The sequence below is a fragment of the Anomaloglossus baeobatrachus genome, chromosome 4, assembly GCF_048569485.1.
Source record: "Anomaloglossus baeobatrachus isolate aAnoBae1 chromosome 4, aAnoBae1.hap1, whole genome shotgun sequence".
Taxonomy (NCBI): Eukaryota; Metazoa; Chordata; class Amphibia; order Anura; family Aromobatidae; genus Anomaloglossus; species Anomaloglossus baeobatrachus.
The window spans coordinates 457,746,408-457,768,884 of record NC_134356.1 but is presented as its reverse complement, the minus strand read 5'-3'; the positions used below and the strand labels follow the sequence as shown (position 1 = coordinate 457,768,884).

Here is a 22,477-nt window from a genome sequence, read left to right as displayed (position 1 = left end):
ACAAAAGTTTTAGTCCAATCAAGTATCGTAAGTCAGGGCTTCATGACGTAGAGAGATCTACATATCCTTCTTGGATTGGACAATCCAGGCTTCAGGAATTTCTTTGTCGATCTGTCTTGGGTGTGGAACAGGAAATAGCAGCCATCTTTACAATTACAAGTGCTGGTATATACTGTGTCTAAGGAAAATACACTGAATATGCAATATACATATATACATGTTAGTAAGAAACAAAAGCATTCACAAATATGTGAGTTAGTTCACATCTACTGAACTATATAACTGAGTCTATGAAATGGCTGAATTAAGTATTTTTGGATACTCAATTCTTTATCCTCAACAGTCCCCCCTAAAGACTTACTTCTGCCATTTCTAAATTCTAAGGGTACTGTGTTCCCTTAGGAAGAGAGGTAGGAAGATCTGTTGAAAAACCTGCCTAACTGAACGTTGAAACATGGGCGGAAAGGGGAAAGGGGTTTTCTTCACCGGTTTGAGACCAAGGACTCCTAGGCGAGTCCTCACCCTTTGTAGTTGGACTTTCCCATGTCTCAAGGTTCTCTAAGTCCTCTCTTCTAACTGTTCTGGCAATGCTGGTCTAAGACTATACAGGGTTTTCTGGAAAGGATAAGTATGAGCAGAACGCTCAGTGCAGCTCTGGTTGATTAACCCTTCTACAATGCGAGGAGTGGATGCATAGATGTTTCTGTGGTTGGATCAGCTCCTCTAGTGTTGACTCATGGATCTTTCTCGCTTGTCCTTTAGGATCAATCAGTTTCCTGACTGGAGACCATATGCTAATAGCTCTGATTTAAAATCTGGAATTGGAGAATACACCTGATTACCACACTATTCAGTGAATTATATAAAAATATACATGTCTGTGCTAAACCAAAAACATCTTACATAAAGACCTGCTTATTGCAAAAAGAAAACAAAACATATACATTTTATACACAATTTACTAGTTTCCACTTTTCTATAAAATATACACTTTTTGCAAACACATTTTTCTTTACATACCACCTTCATGTGCTTCTCAACAATAATATCGTTTTCTGCACTGGAATGCCTCTGACCAAACCTGGAGAGAAATTTACACAACACGCACAGATTTGCATACAACATGCTCATGATATACATCTATAATCAGTTTGCAGTCTCTAAGAATGGGTAGAGCAGGTGCAGGGTGTTTCTACGGACTCTTTACAGTTTTTTCTCACTTCGTTCTAGGCACTTGTCTCACAAGACTGGGTGAATCTGCCCACCTGGGTACTGAACCCGGTGTCACCAAAGCACACACTGACAACTGTCTTTCACAGACGTTACCTGGGCCATCATTAAGAAGAGCTCTCATGGCAGAGAAAGCTTACCACCCTTTGTCCACAGACCTTCCTCAGTCAGCTGGCTCCTTGCATGTCACACTCCATTCCTTGTTGTATCGCTTGTTCCTGTAGGGATTTAAGAACACAAGGAGTGACAGAAGTCACTGACGTGACCAATGTCACCAAGGCATGGTCGGTGAGTTTAGAGCTGAACACTATGTGACATGACATCATTTTTTGCGCATGCGCCCGTCCATTGAACAGGACACGCTTAGTGGACACCTTAGCGATCTTGGCATTGAAATAGACACTGCAATTGTCTAACATCTGTTCAGATCAGATAAGAAGATGGGTAAAGCTTCCCTTTACCTGCTTGCCTTGTTTCCAATCACATGTCCATAATGCTTTCTTATAGTTGCCACTAGGGGGAGCGCACTAGCTGTATACATGTGTGTGATGGTAGGATATTCTGGGTCACGTACCATCCTGTGTGGGTCCATGCCATGGGCATACCTAATTCATTTGACAACAAGAAAAAATCTACAACCTACATACACCTCTAAAGACTCTTACCCACTCCTGTTCTACCCATCAAAAGAGGCATTTAATGCATCACTGTCTCCTGTATCAATAGGATTGGAGGGAGTGGTCGAATTTAGACTACCTCATGTGGTGTAAACAGCAGCATATCCAGTGCAGAATCGACCACCATCTGGTTTCATCTATAAAAACAAAAACTAAAAAATATACATTAGATCATTCTTATAACTTTATCTCTGATCATAGTACAGTTAGTGGTCATCTATACCTCACATGACTGAGAATACTACATAAATAAACAAACAAATAAATAAACAAATAAACATATAAGACAAGACTTTCCTATTTCAGTTAACAGATATACCTCATAGTAATCTAATAAACATAACTTATGGGAAAAAAGGTCAGCTTCAAAACCTATCTAATATACCTGCTGCGCCCTCCAAGAAACTGGAGAATATAATTAATACCTTATTCCCCCCTTGTTTAATTGTTTATTTACCAATATGGCAAAATTCAGCATTTGTATACTGGTATTCCCTAAAAGAAAAGATAAAACAGCAGGTAATAAATTAGCCACATACTAAAACCTAAAAAGAACAAACACTGAAAATAACGTACATCTCACAACACTATACATTACTGGGAAATTTTAAAACTTTACAATAAACACTGTATCCATAAAGAAAAGAAAAACCTTTCATAGTAGAAACGACTGAGACATGATGAAATGACAGCTGTGACTGGGCGACTAACTTGCAAAAATATATAAATTGTTTAGAAATAAACATAAAAACAGAAAAGGTGATAGAGTCACAAAATAAAAATATATTGTTCAAATAAATCGCCATTAAAAACAAAAACAACACAAATTATATCGCACATCCCATAAAATTTAATATTCCCTATTCAGGTATAAACAGCAAACTAAAAATGGGAAATCCTGAACTCTAAGGGTTAAACCAAACTTACGTCACTATTGGAGAGAGACACATTCCATCAAGACACATTCCATCCCTGTCTCTTAAAAGCGAGAGAGGAAGAAGAAAAAAACTCATCCTTTGTTATAACAAAGACGTAGCAGTGAACACATCCATTACCCATATCTACATTGGATGCATGATACATTTTTCCTAATTCCTTTTTACAAATGGATTTGATACATTTTGACATCAGTAGGGGTAAGTCGTTTACGATTTTTGTTTTAAATTAACTAACATAGTATAAAGATATATATATATTTACCTTCCTCTATTTTATTTTATGATATAATGCTGCAGGACTTCTAAAATACCAATTAATTTTATGCGAACAGAAAATTCTGTAAAAGTTTCACTTACTTATCTTTGACTTGCATTTATGGGATAGCTGAGTAAACAAATATACTATTTATACTTATTCAAATATGTTAGTCATTTATACCACAGAACACCTCCCACCGGGGGATGGGTGGAGAGCTTTGAATAAAGAGCCATTGTGAGGGGTGTGGCTTATGAGGTGTACTGCCATCAGTGGGTGTAGCAAGACGGCTGCCACAGGAAGTTCTAGGCACCTGACTTCCGGGTGCAGCATCCATGTTGTGACTCTCTGGGTGTACTGGGAGTGGCTGGAACTACGTAGTAAACCAGGGATACTTTTAGTGCCTGGAAATTTGCATTTCAGCATACAAAGGAGAGATTTGATTAGCACCAGATATGATGACTTCTAGAGCAGAACAATGAGGCACCGCTAGAGAAAAACATTTAGTGATTCTACAAACAGCAACAGACAGTGAATGGGGTCTTTGTTCTTCATTATAAACTCACTACAGATTAATCTGAACTTCAATACATGGGTTGCAGCCTGCCCTCTAGTGGTAGTCCAACGATATTACACAACTTTTTGCAATCTTTTATATTTTTTCCGTTTTTTTATAACTAGGGCGACAGCGTTCTCAGCTTTTACTAAAAACAACATATTTATCTTTTGAACAGAGTATACAGTGCTTAATTGGACCGGCCGGCTCCAACCGAAATTCTTTCCCGTCTCGTTATGAAGACCTACCCCTTCATAACAGTGACTCACGTTTAATACGCAGGGGAATACGCTAATTCCGACACTTTTACCTTAACTAAAGTGAGTTCCTTTCCCGCCTCGTCTGCCACGCAGACAGTGACATGCGCCTGAACCGCAGGGGAATACGCTAAATCCACTTTAAGTTAACAGAACCCTTCCCGCCTCGTCTATTATTTATCCAACATTCAATATTCAATATTTAATATCTAATATCTAACAAACAGTGGCTGTGTTATCCGCAACACAGGGGAATCGCTAGTTCTCATACTTCTGTTCAAAAAAACAAACAATTTAAAAAACTGAAAAATGCATGAACCCGTTAATTTCTCTCTAATACAAACCGAAATAACACTTGTTTTTCTTTCAAATCATTACAACTCTGTTTGCTGTATTATACAAAGGCTGCAGCCATCTCCTGTATGTTAGCCCACTGACACCTCCTTTCTCCTCACTCCAAAGAGCTGCGCTGTCTTGTCTCTGCCTGTTCACTCCTCCACCCCCCTTGTTTGTCAGCTAAAAGACAGCAGAGACCAAGCTGTGTAATATGATCTCCGCTCTGTCTCAAGCAGCTGGTGGACATATGGCCCCCACCTTTTTGCTTCCTCTGAGTGTAAGAATGTAAGGATGTGCTCCCCCCTCTCGCATTCCTAACACACACAAACTTTCCTCTTAGTGGAGAAATGCAGGCAGTGGGTGATTAACCTCCCCCCCTGCTTTCTTTGTCTAAGAGGCTGCAGACACAGAACAAAGACAGCAGCTCCTTAGCCTCCATTTTCTCTCCCTCCGTGAACAATAACAGACAATTAACTCTCCGAGAACCAAACAGAGAAATCACAAGCCTGATTAACTATACACTTTATACAACCCAACAGCTACTCAAAAAAACCCCACCCCATTTCTAATTACAGACAGCCGGATACTTTACAACCTACCCCTAGCCCCTATGGGGACTGGGTCCTTCTAGCCCACCGGCGGGTGACAGTCACACCGTTAGGTCTCCGGTGCACTACCATTCTCCGGACTAGTGACCACCCCCTTTCGCCAGGTGTCTCTCGAACCACAGGTAAAACAGCACACACAATGTATATGATGCTTACCGCGGAAACGAAAGGGTGATCAAATCCTTGATATCGAGCAACACCTGGATACTTGTGGAGTAGCCCCCAGACGTCCGGAAAATGGAAGCTCTGACTCACCCTTCTCGGTAGTCCCATCTGGGGTGCCAGCTGTCAAGGTCAGAATGACGATGATGATGAGACTCAAAGGATCTCTCGATATCCGGCTGCTGCTTCTAATTAAAATGTCATGTGTGCACACGAGAATGAAAAATAACTGCACAGTAAGTCAGTTATGTCTATCTCCATGACTGGCTCTTGACCACGTGTGTTCTTTATTGTTTGAAAGAGACTCTAGACCAAACAGTAAGGGGGGTGTGAACAAAAGTTTTAGTCCAATCAAGTATCGTAAGTCAGGGCTTCATGACGTAGAGAGATCTACATATCCTTCTTGGATTGGACAATCCAGGCTTCAGGAATTTCTTTGTCGATCTGTCTTGGGTGTGGAACAGGAAATAGCAGCCATCTTTACAATTACAAGTGCTGGTATATACTGTGTCTAAGGAAAATACACTGAATATGCAATATACATATATACATGTTAGTAAGAAACAAAAGCATTCACAAATATGTGAGTTAGTTCACATCTACTGAACTATATAACTGAATCTATGAAATGGCTGAATTAAGTATTTTTGGATACTCAATTCTTTATCCTCAACAGTTTCTACTCCCTTATGTGTTTCCTCCTCTGGCACTGTTGCCCAGAGTGTTACGCAAGATCAGGTCCGACTGCCGCCGCGCCATCCTCGTCGCTCCAGACTGGCCGAGGAGGTCGTGGTACCCGGATCTGTGGCATCTCACAGTGGGCCAACCGTGGGCACTACCAGACCGACCAGACTTGCTGTCTCAAGGGCCGTTTTTCCATCTGAATTCTGCGGCCCTCAACCTGACTGTGTGGCCATTGAGTCCTGGATCCTAGCGTCTTCAGGGTTATCTCAAGAGGTCATTGCCACTATGAGACAGGCTAGGAAACCTACGTCCACCAAGATCTACCACAGGACGTGGAGGATATTCCTATCTTGGTGCTCTGATCAGGGTTTTTCTCCCTGGCCATTTGCCTTGCCCACTTTTCTTTCCTTCCTTCAATCCGGATTGGAAAAAGGGTTGTCGCTCGGCTGTCTTAAGGGACAAGTCTCAGCGCTCTCTGTGTTTTTTCAGAAGCGCCTGGCCAGACTTCCACAGGTACGCACGTTCCTGCAGGGGGTTTGTCACATAGTCCCTCCTTACAAGCGGCCGTTAGAACCCTGGGATCTGAACAGGGTGCTGATGGCTCTTCAGAAACCACCTTTCGAGCCAATGAAGGATATTTCTCTCTCACGCCTTTTGCAGAAAGTGGTCTTCCTAGTAGCAGTCACATCACTTCGGAGAGTGTCTGAGCTAGCGGCGCTGTCATGCAAAGCCCCTTTCCTGGTGTTTCACCAGGACAAGGTGGTTCTGCGTCCGGTTCCGGAATTTCTCCCTAAGGTGGTATCCCCCTTTCATCTCAATCAGGATATCTCCTTACCCTCTTTTTGTCCTCATCCAGTTCACCAGTGTGAAAAGGATTTGCACTTGTTAGATCTGGTGAGAGCACTCAGACTCTACATTTCTCATACGGCGCCCCTGCGCCGCTCGGATGCACTCTTTGTCCTTGTCGCTGGCCAGCGTAAAGGGTCACAAGCTTCCAAATCAACCCTGGCTCGGTGGATCAAGGAACCAATTCTCGAAGCTTACCGATCTTCTGGGCTTCCGGTTCCCTCAGGGCTGAAAGCCCATTCTACCAGAGCCGTGGGTGCGTCCTGGGCCTTGCGGCACCAGGCTACGGCTCAGCAGGTGTGTCAGGCGGCTACCTGGTCGAGCCTGCACACTTTCACGAAACACTATCAGGTGCATACCTATGCTTCGGCGGATGCCAGCCTAGGTAGGCAAGTCCTTCAGGCGGCGGTTGCCCACCTGTAGGAAAGGGCCGTTTTACGGCTCTATTACGAGGTATTATTTTACCCACCCAGGGACTGCTTTTGGACGTCCCAATTGTCTGGGTCTCCCAATGGAGCGACAAAGAAGAAGGGAATTTTGTTTACTTACCGTAAATTCCTTTTCTTCTAGCTCCAATTGGGAGACCCAGCACCCGCCCCTGTTCCCTTCGGGCTGTTGTTCTTTGTGTACACATGTTGTTCATGTTGAATGGTTTCAGTTCTCCGAAATTCCTTCGGATTGAATTTACTTTAAACCAATTTATAACTTTTTCTCCTTCTTGCTTTTGCACCAAAACTGAGGAGCCCGTGATGCACGGGGGGTGTATAGGCAGAAGGGGAGGGGCTTTACACTTTTAAGTGTAATACTTTGTGTGGCCTCCGGAGGCAGAAGCTATACACCCAATTGTCTGGGTCTCCCAATTGGAGCTAGAAGAAAAGGAATTTACGGTAAGTAAACAAAATTCCCTTCTTTCCTCCTCTAAAACCAGGGTGCGTCTGATAGTCCGAAAAATACGGTACATGAATCTTTCACCCTGGCAAACTTTTAAGTCCAGTCTCTTGCTTCTTGTTGGATGGTATACACTATATGCCTTTTCCTGTGCTTGTGCCTTTTATTATATAGTGTTCTTTTCATTCGAGTCTCCATATGGCACTTTTTGGAAGCTCAATTAGTGGTTACAATTGCAGCACTTGCTTTATTGTAAACACTTGGACGCCATTTGTAACAATAAGGTAATGTAATAAACTTGGTACCAGTGCAAATATTTGTTTCCATTGACGTTTTCTTTAGATCAAGAAAGGGAACAGACAGTGCGAGCAGTTATTGCACGATGTGGAGTTCCTCAGCTCTGTGACTCTGGCCCAGGACAAGAGCTTTGATTACCCCGAGAAGAAGCTCCAGCATCTGTGGAGGTACTGTCAAAATTAGTACTTATTCATACCTATCACTACAGGCAGCTAGTGCTTCATATTTATTCACGGCCCCTCACAGTACAATTACAATGTATAAGACCCTTATCATTTCCCATTGTTTGGCACCAAAAAAGAAAACAAATACAGGTATGTATCAAGGCTGTAGAGTGATGTAGCATTAGTATATTATTCATTATTAAAGCACTATTAGTTGCAGTATGCATGTAAGGGGTGCATACATATAGTACATAGAAAACCCAAAGCAAAAATAATATGGACATATAACCTGCTGAAACTAAATAAAAGCATAATATATATTAATAAACATAGGGTATGTCGTAAACACTATTCTTGATCAAAAAAAGCGTAAAGCCATCCCACCGCGACAAGGTGTACCCAAATCGTGATGATATCTAACACTCTATATTACAAATAGGATGTGGACCCTTTTCTCTGAGCTGAGCATTTCATTCATTGCTTCCCATGGCTGTGTGTCCATAGTCGGGACCCAGTCACTCTCAGCCATTGTTCAGATTGAGGTCTGTTTTGACACTTTGTAAGGTGACACATATTAGAGAGCGTTGGGTACAGTCCTGGTTGGATACACCTTGTCGCGGTGGGATGGCTTTACGCTTTTTTGATCAAAAACAGTGTTTACTAAGTACCCTATGTTGATTAATATGCATTATGCTTCTGTTTAGTTACAGCAGGGTATATGTTCATATTTTCTTTTTGGGATTTCTTTGTCTCGTGGCCAGTGTGAACATGAGCTTATAACGTTCATGTGTACCAACTCATACTCCGGCTCATTTTTTTTTGTTTTACATGTAAGATAATATATAAAAAAATATGAAATAAAGAAAACAGACTGGTACAGAAATAGGATCCTGCCCTCACATCTTACAATTTACAGAGTGAACCGGACCTAAAGAAAACTCTTCTTTATAGTAATGTTTTTTCTTTTCTAGAAAATAAATTGTTTTCTTAGTCAATAAACATGTAATTCACTTTTCCTTAACAAGTGCATTAGTCCATCTAATACATATTAAGTCCAGCCAGCTCCTGATATTTTCTGCAATATCTTCTCTTTTCTGTGTTGCATGTATAGTGGTTGTGTCATGTATAGAGAATATTACAGAATATCCTTATAGTGTGTGATGTTCTCCCTTCACGCTCTAGGTTATTGCTATTGAATCAGTTCCATGATGTGCTGCCTGGTAGCTGTATCCAGCTGGTGGTGGAAGATGCTCTGAGGTACTATGAAGGTAAGATCATTTATTTCAGCTTCATCCCTTTTTGTGTTCTTGTTGGGTCACTTTTCTATTAGGGATATGAGATTCGCCCATACACCTCGATATAGCTATGTCTACCAACTCCCCCATAGATAAAATGTTCACCTCTGCCAAGCGTTCTTGTGTTTTTCATGGTGAGTAGGGAGTAAGGGGCACTTTGCACACTACGACATCGCAGGTGCGATGTCGGTGGGGTCATGTCGAAAGTGACGCACTTCCGGCGTCGTACTCGACATCGTAGTGTGCAAATCCTAGATTTCTTCAGCGCTCTATTGGGAGACCCAGACGATTGGGGTACAGCCACTGCCTCCGGAGGCCACACAAAGCACCACACTAAAAAGTGCAAGGCCCCTCCCCTTCTGGCTATACCCCCCCGTGGTATCACGGGTTCTCCAGTTTTCAAGCTTTGTGCGAAGGAGGTCAGACATCCATGCATAGCTCCACAGATTTTAGTCAGCAGTAGCTGCTGACTATTTCGGATGGAAGAAAAGAGGGCCCATATAGGGCCCCCAGCATGCTCCCTTCTCACCCGTTGATGGTGTTGTAAGGTTGAGGTACCTATTGCTGGTACGGAGGCTGGAGCCCACATGCTGCTTTCCTTCCACATCCCCCTGGGGGGCTCTGAGGAAGTGGGATCCTGCCGGCCTCAAAGCTCTGACGCCGGGCTCCATCCACAGACCCATTTGAACCTGCTGGATACGGAGCTGGAGTACCGTTCAGGGACATGGCCCTGCACCATTACAGGTACTCTGTGTCCCCGTACACACAGGCACAGCACACTCCAGACTTGCTGGGTGTGCTAGTGCGCCGGGGACAGTAAAGGGTTACAGTCACTGCAGCTTTGCTGAGTGACTTTGTGTATTGGGAACTACCGCGCCGGACGCTCCGGGAGCGGCGGCGCGGCTGGGACTTGTAGTTCGCCGGGGACTGGGCGCCGACCGCGCTTTTACGGCGGCGGCGCTTATAAATCCAGTCCCCGGCTTCTGCGGCCTAGTGCCGCTTCGTTCCCGCCCCCTCCCTGTCACTCAGGGAAGGGGACAGACGCTGAGCAATCAGCAGCGCCGAGGGCTGGAGCCTTATTTACATGCTCCAGCCCTCTCACTGCACACTGTCGGACGCCGGATTCCCGCTCTGACTTGGGGCACGCCCACGGCCCGCCCCTCCTCACACGAGCTGGGGAAGACGCCGGCAGCCATTACTGCAGTCCGAGCTCGGACTTTCGGCAACCAGGCAGGACGGTGGCGACCATACACCCGCTTATAGGCGGGCGGTAAGCGGCACACATAGTGCTGACCCCAAGATATACTGCAGTGTGTACATGTGTATTTTAACTGCATAGGTCGCTATATGCCCGCTTGGAGAGCGACACATCAGCAGCAGGAAAGCAGGTGTGCTAAGGCACAGGCTTTCTAGGCTGCTTGTATTGCACGTACTGAAGTGTTCATTTGTGTTTATGCTTGTATGCTATACACTGCACTGTACAGTCGCTAGTCTTAGCTATATTCTCCTGGAATGGCTAGACTACAGCAGCAGAAAACCAAGGGTGCTGGGGCACAGTTTTTTTTTTTTCTATGCTGCTTGTATTGCATGGGCTGCAGTGTGCATTTGTACTTGTGCTTGTATGCTATACATTGCACTGTATGGTCACTCTTCTGGGCTATATTCCCCTAGATGACTAGTCTACAGCAGCAGAAGAGCAGAGGTGCCAGGGCACAGGCTTCTATGCTGCTTGTATTGCTTGTGCTGCAGTGTTCATTTGTACTTTATGCTTGTATGCTATACATTGCACTGTACGGTCACCAATCTTGGCTATATACTTCTAGATGGCTAGTCGGCAGCGGCAAAAAAGCAACACAGATTTTCTTCAGCGCTCTATTGGGAGACCCAGACGATTGGGGTATAGCTACTGCCTCCGGAGGCCACACAAAGCACTACACTAAAAAGTGCAAGGCCCCTCCCCTTCTGGCTATACCCCCCCGTGGTATCACGGGTTCTCCAGTTTTCAAGCTTTGTGCGAAGGAGGTCAGACATCCATGCATAGCTCCACAGATTTTAGTCAGCAGTAGCTGCTGACTATTTCGGATGGAAGAAAAGAGGGCCCATATAGGGCCCCCAGCATGCTCCCTTCTCACCCGTTGATGGTGTTGTAAGGTTGAGGTACCTATTGCTGGTACGGAGGCTGGAGCCCACATGCTGCTTTCCTTCCACATCCCCCTGAGGGGCTCTGAGGAAGTGGGATCCTGCCGGCCTCAAAGCTCTGACGCCGGGCTCCATCCACAGACCCATTTGAACCTGCTGGATACAGAGCTGGAGTACCGTTCAGGGACATGGCCCTGCACCATTACAGGTACTCTGTGTCCCCGTACACACAGGCACAGCACACTCCAGACTTGCTGGGTGTGCTAGTGCGCCGGGGACAGTAAAGGGTTACAGTCACTGCAGCTTTGCTGAGTGACTTTGTGTATTGGGAACTACCGCGCCGGACGCTCCGGGAGCGGCGGCGCGGCTGGGACTTGTAGTTCGCCGGGGACTGGGCGCCGACCGCGCTTTTACGGCGGCGGCGCTTATAAATCCAGTCCCCGGCTTCTGCGGCCTAGTGCCGCTTCGTTCCCGCCCCCTCCCTGTCACTCAGGGAAGGGGACAGACGCTGAGCAATCAGCAGCGCCGAGGGCTGGAGCCTTATTTACATGCTCCAGCCCTCTCACTGCACACTGTCGGACGCCGGATTCCCGCTCTGACTTGTTGCACGCCCACGGCCCGCCCCTCCTCACACGAGCTGGGGAAGACGCCGGCAGCCATTACTGCAGTCCGAGCTCGGACTTTCGGCAACCAGGCAGGACGGTGGCGACCATACACCCGCTTATAGGCGGGCGGTAAGCGGCACACATAGTGCTGACCCCAATATATACTGCAGTGTGTACATGTGTATTTTAACTGCATAGGTCGCTATATGCCCGCTTGGAGAGCGACACATCAGCAGCAGGAAAGCAGGTGTGCTAAGGCACAGGCTTTCTAGGCTGCTTGTATTGCACGTACTGAAGTGTTCATTTGTGTTTATGCTTGTATGCTATACACTGCACTGTACAGTCGCTAGTCTTAGCTATATTCTCCTGGAATGGCTAGACTACAGCAGCAGAAAACCAAGGGTGCTGGGGCACAGGTTTTTTTCTATGCTGCTTGTATTGCATGGGCTGCAGTGTGCATTTGTACTTGTGCTTGTATGCTATACATTGCACTGTATGGTCACTCTTCTGGGCTATATTCCCCTAGATGACTAGTCTACAGCAGCAGAAGAGCAGAGGTGCCAGGGCACAGGCTTCTATGCTGCTTGTATTGCTTGTGCTGCAGTGTTCATTTGTACTTTATGCTTGTATGCTATACATTGCACTGTACGGTCACCAATCTTGGCTATATACTTCTAGATGGCTAGTCGGCAGCGGCAAAAAAGCAACACAGATTTTCAGTGCTGTTTTTACTACATGGGATGCTGTTCATGACACCGTCCCATTGTGTGCATGCTCCCCTGTAGCACTTCGTCTGCCGGGGTCTCTAGCACTTCGTCTGCCGGGGTCTCTACTAGTCGTGGCCAAAGAAACCACCTGTCATCCCTGTCCAAGGACAGGGACGGAGTTGCAGTTTCGACAGATATATTGTCATAAGATAGAGACTTGCAGTCCAGACAGGCCATGGGCAATCTTCCTGACCAACCTCATTTGGAACGGGGGGGTCCCAGGAGGACTCTCTGTATGATAAGGCAGCTCTCCAGGACTTTGATCCTGACATCGCTATCAATCCGGATACACCGGATGGTAACGCCATACGGAATGATCCTATAGCGTCCATCAATGGAAGGTTGGATCTTTCTCCCTCAGCTCCCCCAGTGGAGGAGTCAGCTTCACAGCAGGAGAAGTCCCTTTTCAGTATCTCAAACGGATATTGAGTATTTTTCTGGCCACGCTGACTTCAGAGAAGCAGTCCAGAAACACCACGCTTACCAGATAAGCGTCTTCTCCAAACGTTTTTAAGATACACGTTATCCCTTTTCCCCTGACGTGGTCAAGCGCTGGACCCAGGGTCCAAAGGTGGATTCTCCAATCTCCAGGCTTGCGTCTAGAGCCATAGTTGCACTGGAGATGGGGCTTCACTTAAAGATGCCATTCACAGACAGATGGACTCTGGTTGAAATCTGTCTAGGAGGCTATCGGCGTGTCGGTTGCTCCGGCATTCACAGCCGTATAGGCAACCTAACCTTTTCAGCTGTTCTTGCGCAGCTGGCCTTGAGCACATGTACATCTGTACCGCAGAGGCATCCGTAACTCCGCAATGTCTGCACTGCGACTTACCCTATTAATGCTGTCCTAAAAGTACAGTCGAGGTTTCGGTCCTTCCCAAGCTCGGGCAGGTCCCAATTGTCCTCGTGCAAAAGGGCTACAAAACCTCAGACGGGCTCAGATTCCGGCCGGGCTCAATCACGCCCAAGGAAGGCAGCCGGAGGAACCGCTACCAAGGCGGTCTCCTCATGACTCTCAGCTCTCTCTCTCTCTCCGCATCCGCGGTTGATGGCAGACTCCCCCGCCTTTGGCGACATTTAGCTGCCACAGGTCACAGACCGGTGGGTGACGGACATTGTGCTCACGTGCACAGGACAGTGTTCTGTTCTCGTCCTCCGACTCCATTCTTCAGAACGGCCCCACCTCCCCACCGAGCAGATGCCCTGCTGCAGGCGGTGGACGCTCTAAGAGCAGAAGGAGTGGTGATCCCTGTCCCCCTCTCAGGAACGAGGGCGAGGGTTTGTACTCCAATCTCTTTGTGGCTCCAAAAAAGGACGGCTCCTTCCGTCCTGTTCTGCTCAATAAGCATGCGAACGCCAGGCGGTTCCGGATGGAATCCCTCCGATCCGTCATTACCTCAATGTCTCGAGGAGACTTCCTTGCCTCAACAGACATCAAAGATGCCTATCTCCACGTGCCAATTGCTACGGAGCACCAACGTTTTCTACGTTTTGTGATAGGAGACGACCATCTTCAGTTCGTAGCTCTGCCATTCGGTCTGGCGACAGCCCCACGGGTGTTCACCAAGGTCATGGCAGCAGTGGTAGCAGTCTTGCACTCTCAGGGACACCCGGTGATCCCTTACTTGGACGATCTACTCGTCAAAGCACCCTCCCTTGAGGCATGACAACGCAGCCTGAATGTTACGCTGGAGACTCTCCAGACTTTCGGGTGGATCATCAATTTGGCAAGGTCAAATCGGTCACCGACTCAATCACTAACGTATCTCGGCATGGAGTTCACACTCTATCAGCGATAGTGATGCTTCCGCTGAACAAGCAGCGTTCACTGCAAACAGAGGTGCAGTCTCTCCTTCAAGGCCAGTCGCACCCCTTAAGGCGCCTCATGCACTTCCTAGGGAAGATGGTGGCAGCCATGGAGGCAGTTCCCTTTGCGCAGTTTCATCTGCGCCAACTGCAAGGGGACATTCTCCGCCAATGGGACGGGCAGTCAACCTCCCTGGACAGGAAAGTCTCCCTTTCCCAGACGGCCAAGGACTCTCTGCAATGGTGGCTTATTCCCACCTCATTGTCACAGTGAAGATCCTTCCTACCCCCATCCTGGGCAGTGGTCACGACAGATACGAGTCTGTCAGGGTGGGGAGCAGTTTGTCTCCGCCACAGGGCTCAGGGGACGTGGACTCAGCAGGAGTCCACCCTTCAGATCAATGTTCTGGAAATCGGGGCAGGGTATCTTACCCTACTAGCTTTCCAGCAGTGGCTAGAAAGAGAGCAGATCCGAATCCAGTTGGACAACTCCACAGCGGTGGCATACATCAACCACCAAGGAGGGACGCGCAGTCGGCAAGCCTTCCAGGAAGTCCGGCGAATCCTCATGTGGGTGGAGGACACAGCATCCACCATATCCGCAGTTCACATCCCGGGCGTAGAAAACTGGGAAGCAGACTTCCTCAGTCGCCAGGGTATGGACGCAGGGGAATGGTCCCTTCACCCGGACGTGTTTCAGGAAATCTGTCGCCGCTGGGGGGTGCCGGACGTCGACTTAATGGCGTCTCGGCACAACTACAAGGTCCCGGCATTTATGGCACGATCGCGCGATCACAGAGCTTTGGCGGCAGACGCCTTAGTGCAAGATTGGTCGCAGTTCCGGCTCACATATGTGTTTCCACCTCTGGCACTCTTGCCCAGAGTACTGCGCAAAAAATCAGATCCGATTGCAGCCGCGTCATACTCGTCGCCCCAGACTGGCCGAGGAGATCGTGGTACCCGGATCTGTGGCATCTCACGGTCGGCCGACCGTGGTCACTACCAGGCTGGCCAGACTTACTGTCCCAAGGGCCGTTTTTCCATCGGAATTCTGCGGCCCTGAACCTGACGGTGTGACCATTGAGTCCTGGATCCTAGCGTCTTCAGGATTATCCCAAGGGGTCGTTGCCACCATGAAACAGGCTAGGAAGTCCACCTCTTCTAAGATCTACCACAGAACGTGGAAGATTTTCTTAACCTGGTGCTCGGCTCAGGGAGTGTCTCCCTGGCCATTTGCATTGCCTACTTTTCTTTCCTTCCTGCAATCGGGGTTAGAAAAGGGCTTGTCGCTCGGCTTCCTTAAGGGGGAAGTCTCGGCACTATCCGTGTTTTTTCAGAAGCGTCTAGCACGTCTTTCTAAGGTGCGCACGTTCCTACAGGGGGTCTGTCATATCGTACCCCCGTACAAGCGGCCGTTAGATCCATGAGATCTCAACAGGGTATTAGTTGCTCTCCAGAAGCCGCCTTTCGAGCCTCTGAAGGAAGTTTCCTTTCTCGCCTGTCACAGAAGGTGGCGTTTCTCGTTGCGATCACATCGCTTCGGCGAGTGTCTGAGCTGGCAGCTCTGTCATCCAAGGCTCCCTTCCTGGTGTTCCACCAGGACAAGGTAGTGCTGCGCCCCATTCCGGAGTTTCTCCCTAAGGTCGTATCCTCATTTCATCTTAATCAGGATATATCCTTGCCTTCCTTTTGTCCTCATCCGGTTCACCGGTATGAAAAGGACTTACGTTTGTTAGATCTGGTGAGAGCACTCAGACTCTACATTTCCCGCACGGCGCCCATGCGCCGTTCCGATGCACTTTTTGTCCTTGTCGCTGGTCCGCGCAAGGGGTTGCAGGCTTCTAAAGCCACCCTGGCTCGATGGATCAAAGAACCAATTCTAGAGGCCTACCGTTCTGCGGGGCTTCCGGTTCCTTCAGGGCTAAAAGCCCACTCAACCAGAGCCGTGGGTGCGTCCTGGGCATTACGACACCAGGCTTCGACTCAACAAGTGTACCAGGCAGCTACCTGGTCCAGTCTGCACACTTTCTCCAAGCATTATCAGGTGCATACCTATGCTTCGGCGGATGCCAGCTTAGGTAGAAGAGTCCTGCAGGCGGCAGTGACACCCCCGTAGGGGAGGGCTGTTTTGCAGCCCTAACATGAGGTATTTCTTTACCCACCCAGGGACAGCTTTTGGACGTCCCAATCGTCTGGGTCTCCCAATAGAGCGCTGAAGAAGAAGGGAATTTTGTTACTTACCGTAAATTCCTTTTCTTCTAGCTCTTATTGGGAGACCCAGCACCCGCCCTGTTGTCCTTCGGGATGTTTTGGTTGTTTGCGGGTACACATGTTGTTCATGTTGAACGGTTTTTCAGTTCTCCGATGTTACTCGGAGTTAATTGTTTAAACCAGTTATTGGCTTTCCTCCTTCTTGCTTTGGCACTAAAACTGGAGAACCCGTGATACCACGGGGGGGTATAGCCAGAAGGGGAGGGGCCTTGCACTTTTTAGTGTAGTGCTTTGTGTGGCCTCCGGAGGCAGTAGCTATACCCCAATCGTCTGGGTCTCCCAATAAGAGCTAGAAGAAAAGGAATTTACGGTAAGTAACAAAATTCCCTTCTTCAGTGCTGTTTTTACTACATGGGATGCTGTTCATGACACCGTCCCATTGTGTGCATGCTCCCCTGTAGCACTTCGTCTGCCGGGGTCTCTAGCACTTCGTCTGCCGGGGTCTCTACTAGTCGTGGCCAAAGAAACCACCTGTCATCCCTGTCCAAGGACAGGGACGGAGTTGCAGTTTCGACAGATATATTGTCATAAGATAGAGACTTGCAGTCCAGACAGGCCATGGGCAATCTTCCTGACCAACCTCATTTGGAACGGGGGGGTCCCAGGAGGACTCTCTGTATGATAAGGCGGCTCTCCAGGACTTTGATCCTGACATCGCTATCAATCCGGATACACCGGATGGTAACGCCATACGGAATGATCCTATAGCGTCCATCAATGGAAGGTTGGATCTTTCTCCCTCAGCTCCCCCAGTGGAGGAGTCAGCTTCACAGCAGGAGAAGTCCCTTTTCAGTATCTCAAACGGATATTGAGTATTTTTCTGGCCACGCTGACTTCAGAGAAGCAGTCCAGAAACACCACGCTTACCAGATAAGCGTCTTCTCCAAACGTTTTTTTTAAGATACACGTTATCCCTTTTCCCCTGACGTGGTCAAGCGCTGGACCCAGGGTCCAAAGGTGGATTCTCCAATCTCCAGGCTTGCGTCTAGAGCCATAGTTGCACTGGAGATGGGGCTTCACTTAAAGATGCCATTCACAGACAGATGGACTCTGGTTGAAATCTGTCTAGGAGGCTATCGGCGTGTCGGTTGCTCCGGCATTCACAGCCGTATAGGCAACCTAACCTTTTCAGCTGTTCTTGCGCAGCTGGCCTTGAGCACATGTACATCTGTACCGCAGAGGCGTCCGTAACTCCGCAATGTCTGCACTGCGACTTACCCTATTAATGCTGTCCTAAAAGTACAGTCGAGGTTTCGGTCCTTCCCAAGCTCGGGCAGGTCCCAATTGTCCTCGTGCAAAAGGGCTACAAAACCTCAGACGGGCTCAGATTCCGGCCGGGCTCAATCACGCCCAAGGAAGGCAGCCGGAGGAACCGCTACCAAGGCGGTCTCCTCATGACTCTCAGCTCTCTCTCTCTCTCCGCATCCGCGGTTGATGGCAGACTCCCCCGCCTTTGGCGACATTTAGCTGCCACAGGTCACAGACCGGTGGGTGACGGACATTGTGCTCACGTGCACAGGACAGTGTTCTGTTCTCGTCCTCCGACTCCATTCTTCAGAACGGCCCCACCTCCCCACCGAGCAGATGCCCTGCTGCAGGCGGTGGACGCTCTAAGAGCAGAAGGAGTGGTGATCCCTGTCCCCCCTCAGGAACGAGGGCGAGGGTTTGTACTCCAATCTCTTTGTGGCTCCAAAAAAGGACGGCTCCTTCCGTCCTGTTCTGGACCTAAAACTGCTCAATAAGCATGCGAACGCCAGGCGGTTCCGGATGGAATCCCTCCGATCCGTCATTACCTCAATGTCTCGAGGAGACTTCCTTGCCTCAACAGACATCAAAGATGCCTATCTCCACGTGCCAATTGCTACGGAGCACCAACGTTTTCTACGTTTTGTGATAGGAGACGACCATCTTCAGTTCGTAGCTCTGCCATTCGGTCTGGCGACAGCCCCACGGGTGTTCACCAAGGTCATGGCAGCAGTGGTAGCAGTCTTGCACTCTCAGGGACACCCGGTGATCCCTTACTTGGACGATCTACTCGTCAAAGCACCCTCCCTCGAGGCATGACAACGCAGCCTGAATGTTACGCTGGAGACTCTCCAGACTTTCGGGTGGATCATCAATTTGGCAAGAACAAATCGGTCACCGACTCAATCACTAACGTATCTCGGCATGGAGTTCACACTCTATCAGCGATAGTGAAGCTTCCGCTGAACAAGCAGCGTTCACTGCAAACAGAGGTGCAGTCTCTCCTTCAAGGCCAGTCGCACCCCTTAAGGCGCCTCATGCACTTCCTAGGGAAGATGGTGGCAGCCATGGAGGCAGTTCCCTTTGCGCAGTTTCATCTGCGCCAACTGCAAGGGGACATTCTCCGCCAATGGGACGGGCAGTCAACCTCCCTGGACAGGAAAGTCTCCCTTTCCCAGACGGCCAAGGACTCTCTGCAATGGTGGCTTATTCCCACCTCATTGTCACAGTGAAGATCCTTCCTACCCCCATCCTGGGCAGTGGTCACGACAGATACGAGTCTGTCAGGGTGGGGAGCAGTTTGTCTCCGCCACAGGGCTCAGGGGACGTGGACTCAGCAGGAGTCCACCCTTCAGATCAATGTTCTGGAAATCGGGGCAGGGTATCTTACCCTACTAGCTTTCCAGCAGTGGCTAGAAAGAGAGCAGATCCGAATCCAGTCGGACAACTCCACAGCGGTGGCATACATCAACCACCAAGGAGGGACGCGCAGTCGGCAAGCCTTCCAGGAAGTCCGGCGAATCCTCATGTGGGTGGAGGACACAGCATCCACCATATCCGCAGTTCACATCCCGGGCGTAGAAAACTGGGAAGCAGACTTCCTCAGTCGCCAGGGTATGGACGCAGGGGAATGGTCCCTTCACCCGGACGTGTTTCAGGAAATCTGTCGCCGCTGGGGGGTGCCGGACGTCGACCTAATGGCGTCTCGGCACAACAACAAGGTCCCGGCATTTATGGCACGATCGCGCGATCACAGAGCTCTGGCGGCAGACGCCTTAGTGCAAGATTGGTCGCAGTTCCGGCTCACATATGTGTTTCCACCTCTGGAACTCTTGCCCAGAGTACTGCGCAAAAAATCAGATCCGATTGCAGCCGCGTCATACTCGTCGCCCCAGACTGGCCGAGGAGATCGTGGTACCCGGATCTGTGGCATCTCACGGTCGGCTGACCGTGGTCACTACCAGGCTGGCCAGACTTACTGTCCCAAGGGCCGTTTTTCCATCGGAATTCTGCGGCCCTGAACCTGACTGTGTGGCCATTGAGTCCTGGATCCTAGCGTCTTCAGGATTATCCCAAGGGGTCGTTGCCACCATGAAACAGGCTAGGAAGTCCACCTCTGCTAAGATCTACCACAGAACGTGGAAGATTTTCTTAACTTGGTGCTCGGCTCAGGGAGTGTCTCCCTGGCCATTTGCATTGCCTACTTTTCTTTCCTTCCTGCAATCGGGGTTAGAAAAGGGCTTGTCGCTCGGCTTCCTTGAGGGGGAAGTCTCGGCACTATCCGTGTTTTTTCAGAAGCGTCTAGCACGTCTTTCTAAGGTGCGCACGTTCCTACAGGGGGTCTGTCATATCGTACCCCCGTACAAGCGGCCGTTAGATCCATGGGATCTCAACAGGGTATTAGTTGCTCTCCAGAAACCGCCTTTCGAGCCTCTGAAGGAAGTTTCCTTTCTCGCCTGTCACAGAAGGTGGCGTTTCTCGTTGCGATCCCATCGCTTCGGCGAGTGTCTGAGCTGGCAGCTCTGTCATCCAAGGCTCCCTTCCTGGTGTTCCACCAGGACAAGGTAGTGCTGCGCCCCATTCCGGAGTTTCTCCCTAAGGTCGTATCCTCATTTCATCTTAATCAGGATATATCCTTGCCTTCCTTTTGTCCTCATCCGGTTCACCGGTATGAAAAGGACTTACGTTTGTTAGATCTGGTGAGAGCACTCAGACTCTACTTTTCCCGCACGGCGCCCATGCGCCGTTCCGATGCACTTTTTGTCCTTGTCGCTGGTCCGCGCAAGGGGTTGCAGGCTTCTAAAGCCACCCTGGCTCGATGGATCAAAGAACCAATTCTAGAGGCCTACCGTTCTGCGGGGCTTCCGGTTCCTTCAGGGCTAAAAGCCCACTCAACCAGAGCCGTGGGTGCGTCCTGGGCATTACGACACCAGGCTTCGGCTCAACAAGTGTACCAGGCAGCTACCTGGTCCAGTCTGCACACTTTCACCAAGCATTATCAGGTGCATACCTATGCTTCGGCGGATGCCAGCTTAGGTAGAAGAGTCCTGCAGGCGGCAGTGACACCCCCGTAGGGGAGGGGTGTTTTGCAGCCCTAACATGAGGTATTTCTTTACCCACCCAGGGACAGCTTTTGGACGTCCCAATCGTCTGGGTCTCCCAATAGAGCGCTGAAGAAGAAGGGAATTTTGTTACTTACCGTAAATTCCTTTTCTTCTAGCTCTTATTGGGAGACCCAGCACCCGCCCTGTTGTCCTTCGGGATGTTTTTTGTTGTTTGCGGGTACACATGTTGTTCATGTTGAACGGTTTTTCAGTTCTCCGATGTTACTCGGAGTTAATTTGTTTAAACCAGTTATTGGCTTTCCTCCTTCTTGCTTTGGCACTAAAACTGGAGAACCCGTGATACCACGGGGGGGTATAGCCAGAAGGGGAGGGGCCTTGCACTTTTTAGTGTGGTGCTTTGTGTGGCCTCCGGAGGCAGTGGCTGTACCCCAATCGTCTGGGTCTCCCAATAAGAGCTAGAAGAAAAGGAATTTACGGTAAGTAACAAAATTCCCTTCGTTACGATTAACGAGCGCAAAATCGTCGTAATCGTATCATCGGTGTAGTGTCTGGGAATTCCATAATTACGCGACTGCGACAGGTCCGATGTTGTTCCTCGTTCCTGCGGCAGCACACATCGCTGTGTGTGAAGCCGCAGGAACGACGAACATCTCCTACCTGCGTCCTGCAGCTCACGCCGGCTATGCGGAATGACAGAGGTGGGCGGGATGTTTACGTCCCGCTCATCTCCGCCCCTCCGCTTCTATTGGCCGCCTGCCGTGTGATGTCGCTATGACGCCGCACGACCCGCCCCCTTAATAAGGAGGCGGGTCGTCGGCCAGATCGACAATGCAAGGCAGGTGAGTGCATGTGAAGCTGCCGTAGTGATAATGTTCACTACGGCAGCTATCACAAGATATCGCTGCTGCGACGGGGGCAGGGACTATCGCGCTCGGCATCGCAAGCATCGTCTTGCAATGTCGTTGTGTGCAAAGTGCCCCTAAGACAATATCAGGCAGCTCTGGAAGCAGCTTATATCACCCAGGGGAATAACTAAAAGCAAGCATTTCAAATCAAACTACCCAACCCTGAACATCCCCTGACATAGGGACCCCCATATACATTAGATAGTCAGCCAATCCCACTGAAATTGGTGAGTTAGGGTACCTGCAATATAATGTGCAGGGCATTGCAGCTTAGGTATTCATGATTACGAGCACGCACAACTAACTGTCCCTATATGAGTGGATGTAACCATGGATACCTAAGCTGCTGTAATGCCCTGCATATGATGTAAGAGACATGGCTATATCAGGAGAACTATACTACATTTCTAATTCTACATATTTGCTAATATTCTTCTTATTATTATTATTGTTATTATTATTATTATTATTACTACATCT

The 22,477-nt window shown here is 48.7% G+C and overlaps 1 protein-coding gene across 3 annotated transcripts in view; it reads left to right on the top strand.

The window, feature by feature from the left end:
• Positions 1–22,477, top strand: part of MAN2C1 (mannosidase alpha class 2C member 1) — a 217,636-nt gene that overhangs the window by 100,025 nt on the left and 95,134 nt on the right. For all 3 annotated transcript variants that reach the window (XM_075345663.1, XM_075345662.1, XM_075345664.1), the window contains 2 exons: positions 7,781–7,902; positions 9,082–9,167. In XM_075345663.1, the coding sequence (XP_075201778.1) occupies positions 7,781–7,902; positions 9,082–9,167 (208 nt within the window). The remainder of the gene's footprint in view (positions 1–7,780; positions 7,903–9,081; positions 9,168–22,477) is intronic.